The 24,807-nt window shown below is 39.1% G+C and overlaps 1 protein-coding gene across 1 annotated transcript in view; it reads right to left on the bottom strand.

Annotated features, from left to right (window-relative positions):
• Positions 1 to 24,807, bottom strand: part of ARHGEF4 (Rho guanine nucleotide exchange factor 4) — a 343,926-nt gene that overhangs the window by 128,649 nt on the left and 190,470 nt on the right. Inside the window, exons 3-4 of the mRNA XM_055571840.1 lie at positions 21,526 to 21,822; positions 1,713 to 1,839 (exon numbers count right to left, since the gene is read on the bottom strand). Of these exons, the coding sequence (XP_055427815.1) occupies positions 1,713 to 1,839; positions 21,526 to 21,822 (424 nt within the window). The remainder of the gene's footprint in view (positions 1 to 1,712; positions 1,840 to 21,525; positions 21,823 to 24,807) is intronic.

The following is a 24,807-nucleotide window of genomic DNA, read 5'->3' as shown; positions in this document are numbered from 1 at the left end:
TTTGACAGCAGCTGTCAAATCCGTTTTCATGACTTTGCTTATGGTGAATTTGAGATTATAATCTTATCTGGGGAGGAATAAAAGCCCACTGCACAATGTAGCATAAGCACAGACATTTGGTAATGGAAAACAATCATGGTAGCTAAACATCTGAGTAGCCTGCTCCTGTAGGACCAGCACCCAGTATGCACTTAGTCAGATTCAGAGATCAGGTCTCATGTCTGCATCAGAGCTGACTCATCAGCACAGCATAGTCCATGCTTTAATGATCAGGACTCACTCACTACTCTGCCATATCATCTTTTGCTAACCCCACTGGCTTTCTACAGGGTCTTTAGCTCCAATAGGATCAAACTACAGACATCCTTGAATACCCGCCCTGTCCCCATCCCCAAGTCTAGAAAAGTACATGTTTGATATGTATAGCCATTTTGTTTTTCCAAACCTGTCTAAGGCTTTTATTCTTATTTATCCTTTTTAAGCACCATATTTGGGCTTCCCAGGTGGCACTAGTGGTAAAGAACCTGCCTGCCAATGCAGCAGACATAAGAGAACCAAGTTTGATCCCTGCATCAGAAAAATACCCTGGAGAAGAGCACGGCAACCCTCTCCAGTATTCTTGCCTGGAGAACCCCATGAACACAGGAGCCTGGCAGGCTATATCCATAGGGTCACATAGAGTCGGACATGACTGAAGCGACTTAGCATGCATGCACCATATTTGGCCTCTTCCTTCAGTAAGCTGGATGCCTCTAAACCATAAGGTTTCCATCTAATGTAATCTGTACCTGAGATCTAATATCTGTCCTTGTACTCAGAGCTTTGAGCATTTTCATCATGTCCAGCTGTTCCTGGATTAAGTTCAGGAAGGGTGGTGGCTGTACATGAAGAGGCTGCATCCTGGCTCTCAGTTCAGTTCAGTTCAGTTGCTCAGTTGTGTCTGACTCTTTGCAACCCTGTGGACTGCAGCACATGAAGCCTTCCTGTCCATCACCAACTTCTGGCTCTCACTGGGGCCCAGTTTCCTTCTGGCACAAAAATCAGCCCTTTTATGGACAAATATGTGATATGATGATATGATGCCTTTGCCATAGTTTTTGGGAAAGGGCAGTTGGTAAAGAATTCGCCAACAATGCAGGAGACCTGGGTTCCATTCCTGGGTTGGGAAGATCCCCTGGAGAAGAGCATGGCAACCCACTCCAGTATTCTTGCCTGGAGAATTCCAAGGACAGAGGAGCCTGGAAGGCTACAGTCCATGGGTTGCAAAGAGTTGGACATGACTGAGCGACTTTCACTTCACTTGGGAAAGGGATTCAGAAAGACTGCCACAAAATTCAAGAGCCTTGTCCCCGAGAAGGGGAAACACCCAAGCCTCGTCACTGGATTAGACAACTCTCTCTGTAATTATTTCTTCTGTAAGTTATACCCTATTATAAGTCTCAAGGAATGGTCAGTAGTTCTGCTCAAAATAAATGAATGGAGCCAGGTCTAGGAATTCAATAACGAAATCTTCCTCAAGCCAAGAATTCCTTTATGTGGGTACTAGGGACCTCTTCCTAATTGAAAGTATTAAAGACAGTGATCTATTTCTCACACTCAAGTTACTTCTGCCAGACAAGCAAACACAGCTGTCAACAACATGCTCTCACGTCTTGTTCTTTTTGTCAGGACACTGGAGTGTGAAAAAGAAAAGAGAGAGTCATATAACTCACCAATGTCAGGTGTGGGCTCTGGCCAGCCCATGTGGTTCAATTCTGTCGGGGCACTCTGTGAGAATGGATGGCTTCTTCCAGGGAGGTTCAAAGACTTTGGCGAGGTAATGATCATCTTCCTCCAACACTGGGAGAAAAGGAAAAGAGGCAGAGAGTAAATGAAAAAAAGAGAGAGCATGCTATCATTGCCACATTCTGATTTTCCTAATTGCCCAGGACTTTGCTGTGAGCAGAGCAAGCAGCCAAAATGCACACAGCTCGGGGAGGGGCCATTCACTTCAAAATCCATGAAAAAAGAAAAGTTTCTCTTGGAATCAGTAGTCTGCAATCTGTACAGCCATATGTGGCAACCATGGCAGAATAGGTTGTCATTCAACAATGTGAAATGAGGACTGTCAGCAGGTCTCCAAACCCCAAATTATACCAGCTGGTCAGCCCACACAGCCTGACATTTCTCCAAAGCAAGACTTTGTTTTAGCTATATTCTTGCAGGGGTGCTTAATTAAAATGCAACCCATGAAGTCTCCGACACCTCATAGCTCTACCCTTCAGACAGTAAGGACCAGTGTTGCATGGGGGCTTGATAGGGCAAAAATATTGTCCCTTTCTTTATCACCCCATTATCCAGAAATACACTTGGTCCCTCCAGATTTTGTCTACTTTATAAAGTTATCAAATTTACTTAAAATTTGGGTATTAATCATATAAATGTTCCATTTTCTTTTGTATTCCACACAAAGTAAGCAAACAGTGCTTAGAAAATTCTCTTAGTGATTTATGGAAACATAAATATAGAAACAAGGATTAGGGAGTACAATACTTCATTCCATCTCCTCATTTTGACTGCAACTAATAACATTGGGAGGATGTATAAGTCAGTTTCCCAAGGGCTATAAATAAATAATAGCATGTGGGTTGGAGTAGAAAGCCAGTATTTGAAACTAAGCTAATCCTGTGCTGAGTTACCTTTTTTTGTTTGTGGTTCTTGACCTCAATAGCAGCTTAAGACTGAGTATGGACCAAACGTACTCCAAAAAGTCTTCTCTAGTCTGAAGAAAGGGGAAAGGGACCCTGAGGATATGAATAAATGGGGAAATCTTCTATGTTATCATTTACTTCCACCCTAGACTCCCAGGAAATCTTATTATATCAGTATGTATGGCAGTGATGGCCAGGAAGGCCCCTAAAATTCTGAGGAAGGGGATTCTTTATGACCAGGAGAAATGTAGCCCCAAGAGCATGTGGGAAGAAGCCCTATTCCTTTTTTCCCGCTCTGCCCTCCTGCCACTTGGCTCCAGAGGCAGACACAGTTACAGGAAGCATAAGGCAGAGTGGGAAAATGAAAGCCACTAAGTGCAGGCAAAAAGTGCAGGCAAAGGGAGGCTACTGGAAGCCAAGAAGTGTCTGGAAGAATACAGAAAGAAAAAGATCAAGAAATGATACCACAAAGTTGTTTATGAACTCCTGGACTTACGCCCAAACTGTGCTTGTGTGGATACTAAAATCACTGAGAACCAAAATTTGAGAACCAAATTATGGAGTAGACCATTTTATAAATCTCAGACTAGCCACAGAGTGATCCACATTATCGAAATAACACTGAAAACACCTTGAAAATTTTAACTGACATAAGAAATAGAGCTCTGAAGGGCAGTAAGAACTTTTACCCTAAACTGGATCAGTTACTTGAAAAACTTTATTATTCTTCATAGAAACTAAGGCTAATAATGTAATATCCAAAATGTCCAAGATACAACCCAGAGTTATTTGATATACAGAGAACTATGAAAATTTCAATAGCTTATAAGGGGAAGACAATCAACAGATCCCAGCACCAAGATGACACAGTGTTGGAATTATAAAAGATTTTAAAGAAGCTCATATAACTGTGTGCTAAGAAGTGCATGTGAACACTCTTGAAATGAATTGAAAATAATGGTAGGAAAATAGATACAAAATAGAATACAATGGAAACATTAGACCTGAAAGAGAAAATAGCTAAAATTAAAATTTTACATGGATGGACCTTGAGTGCATTATGCTAAGTGAAATAAATCAGACAAGAAAGAAAAAGACTGTATGATCTTACTTGTATTGAATATGTGAAATCTTAGAAAAGAAAAGTCAAGCTAATAGAGGCAAAATAGCCAAAGGCAGGGAGTAGGTGGTAGGCAAACTGGATGAGGGAGCCAAAAGATACAAGCGTCCAGTTATAAAATAAGTCCTGTAAGGTGCGGCATGGCAACTACAGTTAACAACACTGCACTGTATAACAGACACAAAGGAAACAAATTGACAGCAATACAATAATAGTGGGAGACTCTAACACCTCACATCAACGGACACATCATCAAGCAGAAAATCAACAAGGAAACAGTGACATTAAATAACACATTAGACCAACTGGACTTCATTCAAAAACAGAAGAACACATGCTTTTCACACACACATGTAATGTTCTCATGCTGGTCCACAAAACAAGTCTCAACACATTAGAGGACAGAAATTATACCAAGTATCTTTTCAGATCACAATGCTATGAAACTAGAAACCTATTACAGGAAGAAAAGTGGGAAAAATGCAAATATGTAGAGGCTAAGCAACATGGTACTAAAACTCCAATAAGTCAACCAAAAAAAATTAAAAAGGAAATCAGAAAACACCCTGAGACGAATGAAAAATAAAAACACAACTTTCCAAAGGCTATGGGAAGCAGCAAAAGCTGTTCCCAAGAGGGAAGTTTATATCAATACAGCCTTACCTCAAGAAACAAGAGAAATCTCAAATAGATAACCAAACCTACCATGTAAAGGAATTAGAAATATAAGATTAAACAAAATCCAAAGTCAGCAGAAGAATGGAAATAATAAAGATCAGAGTAGAGATTAAAAAAATAAACAAACCCATAATAGAAAAGACTAATGAAAACAAGAGCTGGTTTTTTAAAAAGATAAACAAAATTGATAAGCCTTTAGCCAGGCTCATTAAGAGAAAGAGAGGGGCCCTCGCTAGTGGTCCAGTGGCTAAGACTCTGTGTTCCCCATGCAGGGAGTTTGGGTTTAATCCCTGATCAGGGAACTAGGTCCCACATGCCACAACTAAAGATTCCATATGCCACAACTAAGCCCTGGCACAATAAAAATAAATAGATAGATAGATATTTAAAAAAAGAAAAAAGAGAGAGGATCCAAATGCACTAACTTAGAAATTAAACATGACAAGTTGCAACCAGTATCAGAGAAGTATGAACAATCATAAAAGAATACTATGAAGTTACATACCAACAAACTGGACAACCTAGAAGGAATGGAAAAATTCCTAGAAACATATAACCTTCATAGATTGAATCAGGAAGAAATAGATAATCTCAACAGACTGATTATTTGTATTGAAACTGAACTGGTAATCAAAAACTCCCAACAAACAAAAGTCCAAAGCTAGAAGGCTTCACAGGGGAATTCTGTGTGTGTGTGCTTAGTCACTCAGTCATGTCCAACTCTTTGCGACCCTTTGGACTGTAGCCCCCCAGGCTTCTCTGTACATGGGAATTTTCAGGCAAGAATATTGGAGTGGGTTGCCATTCCTTCCTCCAAGGGATCTTCCCGACCCAGGGATTGAACTCGCACCCCTGGTGTCTCCTGCATTGCAGGCAGAATCTTTATTTGCTGAGCCATTGGGGAATTCTACCAAACATTTCAGTTCAGTTCAGTTCAGTTGCTCAGTCATGTCCGACTCTGTGACCCTATGGATTGCAGCACGCCAGGCCTCCCTGTCCATCACCAACTCCCAGAGTTCACTCAAACTCTTGTCCATTGAGTTGGTGATGCCATCCAACCATCTCATCCTCTGACATCCCCTTCTCCACCTGCCTTCAATCTTTCCCAGCATCAGGGTCTTTTCAAATGAGTCAGCTCTTTGCATCAGGTGGCCAAAGTATTGGAGTTTCAGCTTCAACATCTAAAGAAGACTTAATATCTATCCTCAAACTATGCTTTGTTTTAAATTTTTTAATATAAATTTATTTTAATTGGAGGCTAATTACTTTACAATATTGTATTGGTTTTGCCATACATCAACAAGAATCTGCCACGGGTGTACATGTGTTCCCCATCCTGAACCCCCCTCTCACCTCCATCCCCATACCATCCCTCTGGGTCATCCCAGTGCACCAGCCCCGAGCATCCTGTATCATGCATCGAACCTGGACTGGCAACTCGTTTCATACATGATATTATACATGTTTCAGTGCCATTCTCCCAAATCATCCCACCCTCTCCCTCTCCCACAGAGTCCATAAGACTGTTCTATACATCTGTGTCTCTTTTGCTGTCTTGCATACACAGTTATAGTTACCATCTTTCTAAATTCCATATATATGCGTTAGTATACTCTATTGGTGTTTTTCTTTCTGGCTTACTTCACTCTGTATAATAGGCTCCAGTTTCATCCACCTCATTAGAACTGATTCAAATGTATTCTTTTTAATGGCTGAGTAATACTCCATTGTGTATGTGTACCACTGCTTTCTTATCCATTCATCTGCTGATGGACATCTAGGTTGCTTCCATGTCCTGGCTATTATAAACAGTGTTGCAATGAACATTGGGGTACACGTGTCTCTTTCAATTCTGGTTTCCTCAGTGTGTATGCCCAGCAGTGGGATTGCTGGGTCATAAGGCAGTTCTATTTCCAGTTTTTTAAGGAATCTCCACAGTGTTCTCCATAGTGGCTGTACTAGTTTGCATTCCCACCAACAGTGGAAGAGGATTCCCTTTTCTCCACACCCTCTCCAGCATTTATTGCTTGTAGACTTTTGAATAGCAGTCATTCTGACTGGCGTGAAATGGTACCTCATAGTGGTTTTGATTTGCATTTCTCTGATAATGAGTGATGTTGAGCATCTTTTCATGTGTTTGTTAGCCATCTGTATGTCTTCTTTGGAGAAATGTCTGTTTAGTTCTTTGGCCCATTTTTTGATTGGGTCATTTATTTTTCTGCAGTTGAGCTGCAGGAGTTGCATGTATATTTTTGAGATTAGTTGTTTGTCAGTTGCTTCATTTGCTATTATTTTCTCCCATTTTGAAGGCTGTCTTTTCACCTTGCTTAGAGTTTCCTTTGTTGTGCAGAAGCTTTTAATTTTAATTAGGTCCCATTTGTTTATTTTTGCTTTTATTTCCAATATTCTGGGAGGTGAGTCATAGAGGATTCTGCTGTGATTTATGTTGGAGAGTGTTTTGCCTATGTTCTCCTCTAGGAATTTTATAGTTTCTGGTCTTAGGTTTAGATCTTTAATCCATTTTGAGTTTATTTTTGTGTATGGTGTTAGAAAGTGTTCTAGTTTCATTCTTTTACAAGTGGTTGACCAGTTTTCCAAGCACCACTTGTTAAAGAGATTGTCTTTTCTCCATTGATATTCTTGCCTCCTTTGTCAAAGATAAGGTGTCCATAGGTGCATTGATTTATCTCTGGGCTTTCTATTTTGTTCCATTGATCTATATTTCTGTCTTTAAGCCAGTACCATACTGTCTTGATAACTGTGGCTTTGTAGTAGAGCCTGAAGTCAGGCAGGTTGATTCCTCCAGTTCCATTCTTCTTTCTCAAGACTGCTTTCTCCTCAAACTATTCTAAAATATTGAAGAGGATAAAACATTCCCAAACTTATTCCATGAGACCAGCATTACACTGATACCAAAACCAGACAAAGACACTACAAAAATTGGAAATTACAGACCAGCATCTCTGATGAACACAGATGGAAAAATCCTCAACAGAATATTAGCAAATTAAATTCAAAAGTACATAACAAAAGATCATATTGATACACCATGATCAAGTGGGATTTATCCTAGGGATGCAAGGATGATTCAATATCTACAAATCAACCAATGTTATACACCATGTTAATAAAATGAAGGATAAGGGAATTGATCAAGATGGCAGAGTAGGAGGAAATAGAACTCATCTACCCCCACAAACACATCAAAAATACCTCTACATGTGCAACAATTGCCACTGAAAACTAACTGTAAATTGGCAGAAAGCCTCCTGTACAAACAAGGCTATAAGAAAAGACAAAGTATAAAAGTCACATGATATCCCAATAGATGGAGAAAAAGCATTAACAAAAATTCAGTATCCATTCATGATAAAAATTTATCAAAGTTGGTATAGAGGTAAATTTCTTGAGATAATAAAGGCCATTTATGAGAAACACACCTAACATCATACTGAATGGGGAAAACCTGAAATCTTTTCCTTCAGGATCAAGAACAAGACAAGAACGCCCACTCTCACCATTTTTACTTAACACAGTATAGGAAGTCCTAGCTATAGCAAACAGATAAGAAAAAAAAAAAAAACCACCAAAATTAGAAGGAAAGAAGTAGAACTGTCATATTTGCAGATGACATGATATTATATATAGAAAACTTTAAAATCTCCACCAAAAAACTTATAGAATAGATGAATTCAATAAAGATGCAGTATATAAGATTAATATACAGAAACTCACTCCTTTTCTATTATATGCTAATAATTAATTATGAAAAAGAGAAGCAAGAAAACACTACCATTTACAATTGCATCAAAAGAATCAAATGTCTAAGAATAAATTTACTAAGGAGGATAAAGATATATATTTTGGAAACTATAAGACAATGATGAAAGAAACTGGAGATGATACAAATATATGGAAAGGCATTGTGTGTATATACATATATATAATTACTGGAAGAAGTAATATTGTTAAAATATCTATACTACCCAAAGGAGTCTGAAGATTTAATGAAATGCCTATCAAAATACCCATAACATTTTTCACAGAAGAAAAATGAATAAATAATCCTAAATTTGTATGGAACCACAAAAGTCCCCAAATAGACTTGATAGAAAAGAACACAGTTGGAAGTATTATGCTGTCTGACTTCATACTAATCTTCAAAGCTACAGTAAAAAAAAAAAAAAAAAACAAAAAACAAAAAAACAGCAGCATGGTATTGACAAAAACAGACACGTGGATCAATGAAATATCACAGAGAGCGCACAAATAAACCCATGTACATATGGTCAATCAGTCTACGACAAAGGAGGTAAGAATATGCAATGGAGAAAAAGTCTCTTCAACAAGCACTTCTGGGAAAACTGGACAGCTACATATAAAAGAATGAGATTGGCACATTTCCTCACATCATATAAAGAATAAGCTAAAAATGGATAAAGACCTATATATAAGATCAGAAAGTATAAAACTCCTAGAAAAAAATGTAGACTGTATACTCTTTGACATAGGCCTTAGCAAGAATGGGAAAGACTAGAGATCTCTCAAGAAAATTAGAGATATCAAGGGAACATTTCATGCAAAGATGGGCACAAAAAAGGACGAACGGTATGAACCTAACAGAAGCTGAAGATATTAAGAAGCTATAGCAAGAATACACAGAACTATCCAAAAAAGATCTTAATGACCCAGATAACCACAATGGCATGATCACTCACCTAGAGCCAGACATCCTGGAGTTCGAAGTCAAGTGGGCCTTAGGAAGCATCACTACCAACAAAGCTAGTGGAGGTGATGGAATTCCAGTTGAGCTATTTCAAATCCTAAAAGATGAGGCTATGAAAGTGCTGCACTCAGTATGCCAGAAAATTTGGAAAACTTAGCAGTGGCCATAGGACTGGAAAAGGTCAGTTTTCATTCCAATCCCAAAGAAAGGCAATGCCAAAAAAATGTTCAAACTACTGCACAATTGCACTCATCTCACCAACAGCAAAGTAATGCTCAAAATTCTCCAAGTGAGGCTTCAACAGTACATGAACCAAGAACTTCCAGATGGATTCCAAGCTGGATTTAGAAAAGGCAGAGGAACCAGAGAGCAAATTGCCAACATGTTTGATCATAGAAAAAGCAAGGGAGTTCCAGAAAAAATCTACTCCTGCTTTATTGACTATGCCAAAGCCTTTGACTGTGTGGATCACAACAAACTGGAAAATTCTTCAAGAGATAGGAATACCAGACCATCTTATCTGTCTCCTGAGAAATATGTATGCAGGTCAAGAAACAACAGTTAGAACTGGACATGGAACAATGGACTGGTTCCAAATCAGGACAGGAGTACGTTAAAGCTGTATATTGTCACCCTGCTTATTTAACTTCTATGCAGAGTACATCATGTGAAATGATGGGCTGGATGAAGCACAAGCTGGAATCAAGATTTCTGGGAGAAATATCAATAACTTCAGATATGCAGATGACACCGCCCTTATGGTAGAAAGTGAAGAAGGACTGAAGATCCTCTTGATGAAAGTGAAACAGGAGAGTGAAAAACCTGGCTTAAAACTCAGCATTCAAAAAGCTAAGATCACGACATCTGGTCCCATCACTTCATGGCAAATAGATCAGGAAATAATGGAAACAGTGACAGACTTTATTTTCTTGGGCTCCAAAATCACTGCAGATGGTGACTGTAGCCATGAAATTAAAATACACCTGCTTCTTGGAAGAAGAGCTATGACCAATCTAGACAGCATATTAAAAAGTAGAGATATTACTTTTCTGACAAAGGTTCATCTAGTCAAAGCTTTTTCCAGTTTTTCCAGTAGTCATGTATGGATGTGAGAGTTGGACTGTAAAAAAAGTACCGAAAATTTGATACTTTTGAACTGTGGTGTTGGATAAGACTCTTGGGAGTCCCTTGGAGTGCTAGGAGATCAAACCAGTCAATCCTAAAGTAAATAAGTCCTGAGTATTCATTGGAAGGACTGTTGCTGAAGCGCCAATGCTTTGGCCACCTGATGCAAAGAACTGGCTCATTGGAAAAGACCCTGTTGCTGGAAAAGATTGAAGGCTGCAGGAGAAGGGGACGACAGAGGTTGAGATGGTTGGATGGCATCACCACCTTGATGGACATGAGTTTGAGTGAGCTCTAGGAGGTGGTGATGGGCAAGAAGCCTGGCATGCTACAGTCCATGGGGTTGCAAAGAGTCAGACATGACTGAATGACTGAGTGACTGAACTGAAAATTTATATATATATATATATACACACATACATATATATGTATGTGTATATATATATATATATATATATATATATATATATATATATATATATGATTTGCCTCCTCAGGCAAGAATTTGTAGGTGTGTGAATCATCAGTCATGTCTGATTCTTTGCAACCTCATGGATGTAGCCCACCGGGCTCCTCTGTCCATGAAGCTTTCCAGGCAAAAATACTGGAGTATGTTGCCATTTCCTACTTGAGGGGATCTTCCTGACCTAGGGATTGAATCTGCATCTCCTCTGTCTCCTGCATTGCAGGTGGATACTTTACCCACAAACCATCAGGGAAGGCAAAATAAGCAAATGGAACTTCATCAAACTTAGAAGTTTTGCACAGTGAAGGAAACCAATAAAACAATGAATGGGAGAAAATGTTTCCAGATGATATGTCTGATAAGCAGTTTATATAAGAAATATAAACATCTCATATAACTCTGTATCAAAAAACTCCAAAACACCCAATTAAAAAAAGGGCAGAGGACCTGAATAACCATTTTCCCAGAGATGACATATAGATGACCAAAAGGAGCCTGAAAATATGCTCAACATGGCTAACCACTAGTGAAATGTAACTCAAAACCACAGTGACCTCCTACACTGTTGGTGGGACATAAATTAGTACAGCCACTATGAACAACAGTATGGCGATACCATAAAAAAAAAAAAAAAAACCTAAAAATCAGTTCAGTTCAGTCATTCAGTCATGTCCAACTCTTTGCGTCCCCACGGACTGCAGCACGCCAGGCTTTCCTGTCCATCACCAACACCCAGAATTTACTCAAACACATGCCCATTGAGTCGGTGATGCCATCAAACCATCTCATCCTCTGTCGTCCCCTTCTCCTCTTACCTTCAAACTTTCCCCAAATCAGGGTCTTTTCTAATGAGTCAGTTTGCACATCAGGTGGCCAAAGTATTGGAGTTTCAGCTTCAACATTGGTCCTTCCAATGAATCTTCAGGACTGATCTCCTTTAGGATGGATTGGTTGGATTTCCTTGCAGACCAAGGAACTCTCAAGAGTCTTCCCCATCACCACAGTTCAAAAGCATCAATTATTTGGTGCTCAGCTTTCTTTATAGTCCAACTCTCACATCCATACATACTACTGGAAAAACCATAGCCTTAACTAGATGGACCTTAGTTGACAAAGTAATGTCTCTGCTTTTTAATATGCTATCTAGGTTGGTCATAACTTTCTTTCCAAGGAGTAAGCGTCTTTTAATTTCATGGGTACAGTCACCAGCTGCAGTGATTTTGGAACCCCAAAAAACAAAGTCTGCTACTGTTTCCCCTGTGTCTCCATCTATTTGCCATGAAGAGATGGGACCAGATGCCGTGATCTTAGTTTTCTGAATGCTGAGCTTTAAGCCAACTTCTTCACTCTCATCTTTCACTTTCACCAAGAGACTCTTTAGTTCTTCTTCACTTTCTGTCATAAGGGGATTTCTGCGTATCTGAGGTTTTTGATATTTCTCCTGGCAATCTTGATTCCAGCTTGTGCTTCATCCAGCCCAGCATTTCTCATGACGTACTCTGCATATAGGTTAAATAAGCAGGGTGACAATATACAGCCTTGACGTACTCCTTTTCCTATTTGGAACCAGTTCTAATTGTTGCTTCCTGATCTGCATACAGATTTCTCAAGAGGCAGGTCGGGTGGTCTGGTATTCCCATCTCTTTCAGAATTTTCCACAGTTGATTGTGATCCACACAGTCAAAGGCTTTGGCATAGTCAATAAAGAAGAAACAGATATTTTCCTGAAACTCTCTTGCTGTTTCTATGATCTAACTTGTTGGCAATTTGCTCTCTGGTTCTTCTGCCTTTTCTAAATCCAGCTTGAACATCTGGAAGTTCATAGTTCATGTATTGTTGAAGCCTGGCTTGGAGAATTTTGAGCATTACTTCACTAGTGTGCGAGATGAGTGCAATTGTGCGGTAGTTTGAGCAATCTTTGGCATTGCCTTTCTTTGGGATTGGAATGAAAACTGACCTTTTCCAGTCCTGTGGCCACTGCTGAGTTTTCCAAATTTGCTGGCATATTGAGTGCAGCATTTTCACAGCATCATCTTTTAGGATTTGAAATAGCTCAGCTGGAATTCCATCACCTCCACTAGCTTTGTTGGTAGTGATGCTTCCTAAAGCCCACTTGACTTCGCATTTCAGGATGTCTGGCTCTTGGTGAGTGATCACACCATCACGATTATCTGAGTCGTGAAGATCTTTTTTGAATAGTTCAACTGAGTATTCTTGCCACCTCTTCTTAATATCCTCTGCTTCTGTTAGGTACATACCATTTCTTTACTTTATCGAGCCCATCTTTGCATGAAATGTTCCCTTGGTATCTCTAAATTTCTTAAAGAGATCTCTAGTCTTTCCCATTCTATTGTTTTCCTTTAATTCTCTGCACTGATTACTGAAGAAGGCTTTCTTATCTCTCCTTGCTATTCTTTGGAACTCTGCATTCAGATGCTTATATCTTTCCTTTTCTCCTTTGCTTTTTGCTTCTCTTCTTTTCACAGCTATTTGTAAGGCCTCCCCAGACATACATTTTGCTTTTTTGCATTTCTTTTTCTTGGGATGGTCTTGCTCCCTGTCTCCTGTACAATGTCAGAAACCTCCATCCATAGTTCATCAAGCACTCTTTCTATCAGATCTAGTCCCTTAAATCTATTTCTCACTTCCACTGTATGGTCATACCTGAATGGTCTAGTGGTTTTCCCTACTTTTTCAATATAAGTCTGAATTTGGCAATAAGGAGTTCATGATCTGAGCCACAGTCAGCTCCCGGGCTTGTTTTTGCTGACTGTATTGAGTTTCTCCATCTTTGGCTGCAAAGAATATAATCAATCTGATTTCAGTGTTGACTATCTGGTGATGTCCATGTGTAGAGTCTTCTCTTGTCTTGTTGGAAGAGAATGTTTGCTATGACCAGTGTGTTCTCTTGGCAAAACTCTATTAGCCTTTGCCCTGCTACATTCTGTACTCCAAGGCCAAATTTGCCTGTTACTCCAGGTGTTTCTTGACTTCCTACTTTTGCATTCCAGTGCCCTATAATGAAAAGACATCTTTTTTGGATCTTAGTTCTAGAAGATCTTGTAGGTCTTCATAGAACCATTCAACTTCAGCTTCTTCAGCATTATTGGTCAGGACATAGACTTGGATTACCGTGATAGTGAATGGTTTGCCTTGGAAATAAACAGAGATCATTCTGTTCTTTTTGTGATTGCATCCAAGTAATGCATCTCAGACTCTCTTATTGACTATGATGGCTAGTCTATTTCTTCTAAGGGATTCTTGCCAACAGTAGTGGATATAATGGTCATCTGAGTTAAATTCATCCATTCCAGTCCATTTTGGTTCACTGATTCCTAAAATGTTGATGTTCACTCTTGCCATCTCCTGGTTGACCACTTCCAATTTGCCTTGATTCATGGACCTAACTTTCCAGGTTCCTATGCAATATTGCTCTTTATAGCATCAGACCTTGCTTCCATCACCAGTCACATGCACACTGAGTGTTGTTTTTGCTTTGGCTCCGTCTCCTCATTTTTTTGGATTATTTCTCCACTGATCTCCAGTAGCACACTGGGCACCTACCTACCTGGGGAGTTCATCTTTATGTGTCCTATATTTTTGCCTTTTCATACTGTTTATGGGGTTCTCAAGGAAAGAATACTGAAGTGGTTTGCCATTCCCTTCTTCAGTGGACCACATTTTGCCACATTTTGTCAGTATCTGATCCAGCAATCCCACTCCTGGGCATATATCTGGAGAAAATCATAATTCAAAATGATACATGCACCCCAATGTTTACTGAAGCACCATTTACAATAGCCAGGACATGGAAGCAACCTAAATGTCCATTGGCTGAGAAATGGATAAAGAAGATGTGGTACATATATACAATGGAATATTATTCAGCCATAAAAGAACTAAAAAATGCCACTTGCTTCAACATGGATGGACCCAGAGCTTGTCATACTGTGTGAAGTAAGTCAGACAAAGACAAGTACCATATGATATTGCTTATACATAGAATCTAAATAAATGGTATGAATGAGCCTATTTACAAAACAGAAGTTGAGTCAGAGATGTAGAAAACAATCTTGTGGTTATCAGGGGGAAGAAGAGAGAGGGATAAATGGGGAGACTGGGGCTGACATATACACACTACTAATATAGAATGGGCAAGAGAAATGGATTCGATCCCTAGGTCAGGAAAATCCCCTGCAATATGAAATGGAAATCCGCTCCAGTATTCTTGCCTGGAAAACTCTATGAGCACAGGAGCCTGGTTGGCTACAGTCCATGGGGTCACAAAGAGTCAGACATGACTGAGCATAAGCAAACACATATATAGAATAGAGAGCTAATAAGAACCTACTGAATAGCACAGGGAACGTTACTGAATACACTGCAATGACCTACTTGGGAACAGAATCTAAAAAAGAGTGGATACATGTGTATGTATAACTGACTCACTTGTCTGCACAGCATAAACACAACATTGTAAATCAACTATACACCAATAAAAATTAATTAAAAAACCACAGTGAGATATCCCCTCACATCTGTCAGAATGGCTGTTGTCAAAAAGACAGCAAATAACAAATGTCAGTGAGGATGCGGAGAAAAGGCCACTGTAATACAGGTTTGGTGGCAATGTAAACTGGTACCATCATTATGGAAAACCACACAGAAGTGAGAGAGTCAATTCCGAGGTAGGCTGATAAGACGTCCAGGGGTCCCCAAGGAGAGAGGGGTCTGGAATTCTCAAGGAGGAGGAAAGGACAAATGTTTGTTTTTCCTCTACATTCCTTAGGATTATATAACAATAATGTATCCTGCTTGAGCACAGTCTCTGGAAAAAACCTTCTGGCTAATCCTGTCATCTTAAAATGTAAATTATGGGAGTGTGTCTAAGTAAGGTCTTTACAACCTCCAGACATACTTTTTATTCACTGCAATAACTAATTAAAATTATATAATTTAATTATTTAAACTAATTAAAAGTATATAACTCCATTGCTAACACTAGTGAGGGGGTACTCTTTCTGCCCCCTTATGATGTCTGTGTCAGATGCTTTCTCTATCCCTTTTACACTTTAATAAAACTGTATTGCACAAAAGCTCTGAGTGATCAAGCCTCGTCTCTGGCCCCAGATTGAGTTCTCTCTTCCGGAAGCCAAGAATCCTGGCGTCTTTTCATGGGTCAGCAACAACCTTTCAGAAGTTCCTTAAAAAATTAAAAATAAAACTACCCTATGATCCAGCAACTCCACTACTGGGTGTATATCTAAAGAAAACAAACAAACAAAAATCAAAAAAATATATGCACCCCAATGTTCATATCAGTACTGTTTAAAATTGGCAAGGTATGAAAGCAAACTGAGTGTTCATCAACAGATGAATAAAGAAGATGTGGTAAATATATATATTAGAATAATAGCCATAAAAAGAATGAAATTTTTCCATTTGCAACAATGGGGATGGGCCTGGAGGGTATTATGCTTAGTGAAATAAGTCAGAAACAGAAAGATAGATACTGTATATTTTCACTTAGATATGGAATCTAAAACAAAAAACTCAAAGATACAGAAAACACATCAGTAGTTAACAGTGGGGAGGGGATGAATGGAGGGGAAAGAGGGAAAAAAGGGTTAAGAGGTACCAAAATACTATGTATAAAATAATAAGCAACAAAGATATATTATACAGTACAGAGAAATATAGTCATTACTTTATAATAACTAAATATGGAGTGTAATCTATAAAACCATTGAATCACTGTGTTGTGTACTTGATGCTAACATAATATTGGACGTAAATCAATCGTACTTCAAAAAAAATGTATGTAGAGAAAACACAAGAGAATTATATTTTAATAGTGGGTAGCTCAGCAATGGCACCCCACTCCAGTACTCTTTCCTGGAAAATCCCATGGATGAAGGAGCCTGGTGGGCTACAGTCCATGGGGTCGCTGAGAGTCAGACACGACTGAGCGACTTCACTTTCACTTTTCACTTTCATGCATTGGAGAAGTAAGTGGCAACCCACTCCAGTGTTCTTGCCTGGAGAATCCTAGGGACAGGGGAGCCTGGTGGGCTGCCCTCTATGGGGTCGCACAGAGTCGGACATGACTGAAGCGACTTAGCAGCAGCAGCAGCTCAGCTGGTAAATCCCCTTGCAATGCAGGAGACCCTGGTTTGATTTCTGGGTTAAAAAGATTCTCTGGAGAAAGGATAGGCTACCCACTCTAGTATTCATGGGCTACCCTCATGGTTAGGTATTAAAGAATCCACCTGCAATGCAGGAGACCTGGGTTCGATCCCGGGGTTGGGAAGATCTCCTGGAGAAGATTTTGGAGGAGGGCATGGCAACCCACTCCAGTACTCTTGCCTGGAGAATCCCTATGGACAGAGGAACGTGGTGGGCTACAGTCCATGGGGTCGCAAAGAGTTGGACATGACTGAGCGACTAAGCACAGCACAGTGGGGATAGTAAATGAACCTCAGTGGAACTAAGATTACTAAAGGTCAATGGAAGTGGTAAAATGTTGATAACAGTAGACTGTGATAGGCTCTGTATGTATATAATGTTTTTAATGTAGTAGTGTTAGTTGCTCAGTTTTGTCCGATTCTTTGCGACCCCATGGACTGGAGCCCGGCAGGCTCCTCTGTTCATGGAATTCTCCAGGCAAGGATACTGGAGGGGTGGTCATTTTCTTCTAGCAACCAGTATGAAAACCATACAGAACAAGATATCCAAAAATACTACAAATAAATTATGATGGAATCCTAAAAACTGTTCATGTAACTGACAGAAAAGAATATTGAGAAACAGAAGAAACAGAAAACAAGTAATAAATTGGCAGACTTAGGCCCTTATATAATAATTATTTCACATGTTAACTGTCAAAATATACCGATTAAAAAACAAACATAAGCAGAATGGGTAAAATAAAAAGATCCAACAATGCTGCCTACAAGAAATTCAAATCAATGACAGGTTGGAAGTAAAAAGATGAAAAAAGACATGTGTAAACACTAACCAAAAAAGAAGTGGTCATATTAATATCAGTGTAGAATTCAGAGCAAAGAAAACCAATTTTACACAATCTATTTAAGAATACAGGGAAAGAGAATTACTTTCCAACTCATTTTGTGAGGTTCATATTATCCTGATACCCAAACTATAGGAAAATAGTACAAAAGTGAAAACTCCAGCTCAATATCTTTTATGAGCTTAGATACAGAAGATCTGGATGAAATATCAACAAATTAATATATGACTTTATAAAAATTATACATTCTATATATACTACATGACCAAGTGGGATTTATTCCAAGAAGAGATGGCTGATTCAACATACAAAAAAATTAATATAATCTACCACATCAAGAGGTTAAAGGTAAAAGCATAAAATGATCATATCAGTAGACACAGAAAAAGCTTTTAAAAAAGTTAACACATTCATGATTTTAAAAAAAAGTCTCAGCAAACTAGGAATAGAGAGGAAATTTCTCAACAAAATTCTATAAAAGTTCTATAGCTAACATCACACTTAAGAGTGAAAAAATGGAAATTTATCCTATTACAACAGGGAATAAGGCAAGGATATCCTCTTTTCCCACTTCTTCAACACAATATTGGAATTCCTAAGCACTGCAATAAGTCAATGGAAAAAAATCATACAAATTAGGAAATGAAAGATAAAATTGTCCCCACCCATAGACGATATTACTCTTTACATAGAAAATCCCAAGGAGTCTTTAAAAAATTTTTTTCTAGAACCAATCAATGAATTCTTCAAGGTCACAGGCTATAGTACAAACACACAAAAGTCAGTAATGTTTTAATATACTAAGAATCAATTTGTGAAAAATAAAATTAAGAACACAATGCTGCTTACAACTCCCTAAGAAAATTAAATGCAAAGATATAAATTCTAAAAAATGTATAGGATCTGTATCTTAAACTTATATATAGAAATTTCTAAATAATACACAAAGATACTCAGAGTTAATAAACAAAGTCAGCAAATCTGCATGTACAAGATCAATACACAAATATCCATTGTATTTCTATACACTAGCAATGAACAAATCCCAAAGTGAAATTAAGAAAGCAATTCTATTTGCAGTATCATAAAAAGAATAAAATACATAGGAAATATTTCAACCAAGGATGTGCAAGACTTGTACAGTGAAAATTATAAAACATTGTGAAAAGCAACTAAATAATACGTAAAAAATAAAACAACACCCTGTGTTCATAGATTTGAAAATTTGATATATATATATAAGAAGGTGATACTCTCCAGAGTAGTCTACAGATTCAATTTAAACTTACCAAAATCTCAATGGCCTTCATTTTTTTTATCCCCAAGAAATGAAACAGCTGATCCTAAGATTCGTTTGGAATTGCAAGGGACAGCAAACAGGCAACATAATCTTAAAAAATAACAAAGAGGATTCACACACCCCAACTTCAAAACTTAATAGAAAGTTATGGTAAATAGTGTGATACTGGCAAAAAGACAGATACAAGGACCAATAGAATAGAATTGAGAGTCTGGGAATAAACCTATATATCTAAGGTCATTTGATTTTTTACAAGAGCGTCAAGATCATTTTGGAGAAAGCAATGGCAACCCACTCCAGTACTCTTGCCTGGAAAATCCCATGGACAGAGGAGCCTGGTAGGCTGCAGTCCATGGGGTCGCTATGAGTCAGACACGACTGAGCTACTTCACTTTCACTTTTCACTTTCATGCATTGGAGAAGGAAATGGCAACCCACTCCAGTGTTCTTGCCTGGAGAATTCCAGGGATGGGGGAGCCTGGTGAGCTGCCGTCTACGGGGTCACACAGAGTCGGACACAACTGAAGCGACTTAGCAGCAGTAGCAGTAAGATCATTTAATGAGGAAAAGAATAGTCTGTTCAACAAATGGTGCTAAGACAACAAGATATCCACATGGAAAAGTTTGAAGTTGGAACCTTACCTCACATAAACCACAAAAATTAATTCAAAATTAATAGAAAACCTAAATGTAAGAGCAAAAGGTATAAAAGCTCTTAAAAGAAAGCATAAAAATAAGCTTTCATGATCTTGGATTTGGCAATGGATTCTTAGGCATTACACTAAATTCACAAGCAACAAAAGACAAGCTAGACAAACTGGATTACATCAGAATTAAATACTTTCATGCAACAGTAGACACTATCAAGAAAATGAAAGGCAATCTACAGATGGGAGAAAATATTTGCAAATCATTTATTTCATGGGGTCTAGTATCTGTATACATAAAGAGCTCTGACAGTTGAACAACAAAGAAAAATAACCCAGTTAAAAAATGATCAAAGGACTTGAATAGACATTTCTCCAAAAAAAGACATACAAATGGCCAATAAATACATGAAAATATACTCAACATTAGTCACTAGGAAAATGCAAATCAAACCACAATTAGGTACCATTCAGACCCATTAGGATGGTATAATTTAAACAAAATAACACAACACGAAGCAACAAGTGTTGGGAAGAATGTAGAGAACTTGCAACCCTCTACACTGTTTATAGAAATATAAAATTGTGTGGAAAAGTCTAGCAGTTCCTCAGAAAGTTAATCATGGGATTACCACATGTCCCAATAATTCCACTCCTATGTATATATCCAAAAGAATAGAAAACATGTATACAAGCAAAAGCTTATACACAGATGTTCCTGACAGCACTATTTAAAACAGTCAAAAAGTGCAGACAACCTAATGCCAATCAATGGATGAATGAATAACAAAAACAAGCATATCCACATGATGCTGTATGCTACAACAGAGAAGAACTTCAGAAAGATTATGCTAAGTGAAAGAAGTCAGGTACAAAAGATGACATATTATAATTCCATTTACATGAAATATCTGTAGGTAATACATAAATCCATAGGAATGAAAATCAGATTAGTGCTTTCCAGGGTCTAGGGAGGGGAAATTGGTTGTGACTGTTTAATAGTTAGGAAGTTTCTTTCTGAGATGATGAGAATGTCTTGGAACCAGATAAAGGTAAGTCCTGCAAAATCTTGTGAATCTACTAAATGCCACTGAATTGTACATTTTAATATGGTTCATTTTATGTTATGTAAATTTCACCTCAATTTTTAAAAAAGTGGATATCAGGGATGATGTGAGACTCAGGGATGTGTACTTCACAAATACTTGATAATAAAAAAGACTGCTATTTTATAAAGGGAAAGAATAAGAAACAGAGTCAGGGATTGTGTAAAAGGTATGCTTTATAAACTATTAAGTCATTTTTAAATAGCTGACAATTTCATGTAAAAATCATGGTGTCACTCTAGAGAAAAAATCTAATTCTCTTTATATGATTTTCTTTAACTGAGACTGTTGTATCAGAATGTCATGCACCTTTGCGGGTATTAGAATTAATGCTGTCCAGCATCTAACACAATGTTTGACACAGAGTGGGTCCTCACTGAATGGTCATTACTATGGGAGGGGCTTCAGGGCAGGCCTCCCCCTCTCCAGTTCTGCTCCATCACCTGCACAGGGGTGGACACTGCAGAGCGGGAAGGGGGAGCCACAGCCTCTATGGCTCTCAGACACATCACTGCACAGTGTTTCTCCTGCAGACTGTATAGGGCAGAGGTGCAAAGGGGGCAAGAAAGGCAAGCTGCTGCATTGGAAGAGGAGGTACCAGGTCAGGTCCAATGACTATGGCATGTGAGCAGCTTACCTGGACTCCATCTTTGTGTGCATGAAACTTCCTTTCAAACTGGGCCTGCTTCTTCAACTTCCTCCTCTGCGTCTTCTCCAGCCACAGGTCATCTAAACTGATGTGTGAGTGCTGAGGGATTCTCCTGGGTTGTGAAGGAGTCTCCCGGGGGACGTCTTCTGCAGAAATGAAGGGAAGAATCCATGTCCCCACCTCAGCGGTAGAGAATGGCCCCGGAGCTGGCTCAGTGTGAAAAGCTTTCAGACCCTGGAAGCAACTGGGCTTCTTGCCTGGTTGTTCTTCCCACAGCATGTGGCTCTAGAGAACAGAGAGCAGAACATATCAAGTGAGCACAGTGTTCTTTCTCTGTTCACTTTCTTTCTATGTTTTGGTTAATCCCCAAAATACAGATTCCAGTGAAGGACTTTGTTCACAGTAATTTTGGAAAATGTGAAGACTGGAAACAAAAGAAACCTTGTTTCTGTTGAAATGTTCTATTTTCAAGACTATTTCAAAGAATCAAGTCTTCCACCTTGATCAAAGAATTAGGTCTTGAAAGTTGTCTTGAAAGTAATTCATTAGAAATATTTTTTAAGGGTCAGTGGTTGCGGCAGAAAGCTCTTGCCTAAACAATGCCCCCTGAGAACAGAATTTGAGTGGAGACACACAGGCATTTGCTACTCCTTACTTAGCACAGACATTAACTAGACGTGTGCACACTTCACCTTCCTCAGGCACCTATGCTGCCATCACTTTGTCTGGGTTGCCGTCATCCACTCAGGAACCCTAACTGAATTGCAGAGTAACATCTGTCCACACTAACAGAATACTTTGGCTTCATATTGCACAACCATCTCTCTGTGCTTTCAAATCAAAGGAGCAGAAACTTTTCTCCGACCATCCCCAGTCCCACTCTAGTGGACACCTCCTTCACATCCCCTCTTTGGAATGTCACCACCAAGTACTTTGTGTATTCTATTTGGTGGAAACAAAGGTGAAATTACTCTTAACTATTTCAAGAGGCTTTGTATATTCACACATACACACAGACACAGACACACACATGGAGAAAGAAGGGGAAGGGGAGGCATAATTACTACAGAATGGCTTTGGTGTACAGCCTGGGAATTGGGACTTTTCAAAGCTTGGCAAGTGATTCTAATATGCATCCAAGGTAAAGAATCACTGTGTATTTTTGGTACCAATTTAAAAAGTGCTTTACTTAGTTCCCTCTCCTCAACTTCACTCTAGCTAGAAGCCACAGGCATATTATCCATATCCTGTAAATAAGGTAATAGAAACTCAGCAAACTTAAGTGATAACCCAAGTGCACACAATTCTGTGTGTCATTAGACAGTTGATTCTTGGACAACATGAGTTTGAACTGCATGGATCTACTCGTGGATTATTTTCAATAGTAAATACTACAGCACTATAGGATCCATGGACGGCTGAATCCCTGGACGTGGAACTGTGAGTATGGAGGGCTGACTGTTAAGTTATACTTGGATGTTCCACTATGCAGAGGGTAGGTGCTATTAACCCTGGCATTGTTAAGTGTCAGCTGTATTCTTCTGATTCTAAATCCCATATCCTTTTCACAATTCTACATGGTAAAAATTCCTGTTGTTTTACAGGTGGAAATAACATCTCCTTAACTAAGCAATGGCAACCCACTCCAGTACTCTTGCTTGGAAAATCCCATGGATGGAGGAACCTGTTAGGCTGCAGTCCATGGGGTCGCGAAGAGTCAGACACAACTGAGCGACTTCACTTTCACTTTTCACTTTCATGCATTGGAGAAGGAAATGGCAACCCACTCCAGTGTTCTTGCCTGGAGAATCCCAGGGACGGGGGAGCCTGGTGGGCTGCCATCTATGGGGTCACACAGAGTTGGACACGACTGAAGCTACTTAGCAGCAGCAGCAGCAGTAACTAAGCAAGGACCACACCTTATGCTCTTTTATAATTCTCAAAGTTCTTGCAAAGAGAATGGAAGTTAATGAGCACATCTTTATGCAAGACTCTCTGTTGTGCATTTTATGTACAGTACATGAAGAAGCTGTTCTCCTAAGGCTTTCAGCGAGCAAATGACACAAAGCTGCCTGAAAGGAAGCCAAGCTACCCTCATGCTGAGGCTTCCACAGGAACGCGGTTACTGACACTAGATATGAGCTCACTTATTTTCAAACAAAAGAAACTCGGATTTTTCCAATGCACCATCCCCTAAGCTTCTACCAGCTTGTACAAGAGTTATTGGCTGGGACCTCCTGATGCTGTCAATGATAGATTGATCCTCAACTTTTGCTTTATCAGAATTTTAGAACATTACCATTTTCATAGCTTGGCTATAGGCCTTTAGAGGGAGTCCTGGCTGGAGAATGGTGCTCTAAGTTCAAAATTTCACCTTTATTTTTTGCATTAGCTTAATGGAAAACAGCCTCCCTCCCTCCCCATTTCCCCACCTTGAGGGTGCTACGAGGTCCATATATCCATTCACTTACCAAGGAATTTTTATTTTCTCAGTAAAAAAGGTCTTTGTTTTGAGGTTATTAATTAGAGCAGTATTTGTAAAACCACCAGCATCACCCAGTATGGTGGGCAGCTTCTAAGATGGCCCCAAAGACCTCATCACCTTGATGAAGGCCCTTGTATGAGCCCTTCCCCTTGAATATAGGCTGGACTTAGTGACTTACTTCTAATGAATGACTTTGGCAGAATGGAATGTCATTTCCAAGATTAGGTGATAAAAAGGTTGTCACTTCCATTTGAGGGTGCCTCTCATGGACCCCTTGCTCTGGAAGAAGTCAGATGATATACTGTGAATAGGGCCATGGAGAAGTTCATGTGGCAAGAAACTGACGTCTCCAAGTCAACAGCCAGCATGGATCTGAGGCCTATCAACAGCTGCCTTAGTGAGTGTGGAAGCAAGACATCTTGCAGTCTGGCCTTGAGCTGAACACAGCCCCTTGCAAGAGACCATGAACTCAAGCTTAATCAGCTGATTTTACAGCAATAGGTAGAAACTTGCTAGACCTGCAGACTTTTAAGCCCCATATTATCCAGCAATTCCACTACTGGGCATATATCCTGAGGAAACAATTCAAAAAGACACATGTATCCTAATGTTCATTGCAGAGCTATTTACAATAGCCAGGACATGGAAGCAATGTAGATGTTCACTGACTGATGAATGGATAAAAAAGTTGTGAGATATATATATATATATATATATATATATATATATATATACACACACACACACACACACACACACACACACTGCTGCTGCTGCTGCTAAGT

The sequence above is a fragment of the Bubalus kerabau genome, chromosome 3 (assembly GCF_029407905.1).
Source record: "Bubalus kerabau isolate K-KA32 ecotype Philippines breed swamp buffalo chromosome 3, PCC_UOA_SB_1v2, whole genome shotgun sequence".
NCBI classification, from domain to species: domain Eukaryota; kingdom Metazoa; phylum Chordata; class Mammalia; order Artiodactyla; family Bovidae; genus Bubalus; species Bubalus kerabau.
This window is presented reverse-complemented; position numbering and strand designations above follow the sequence as displayed.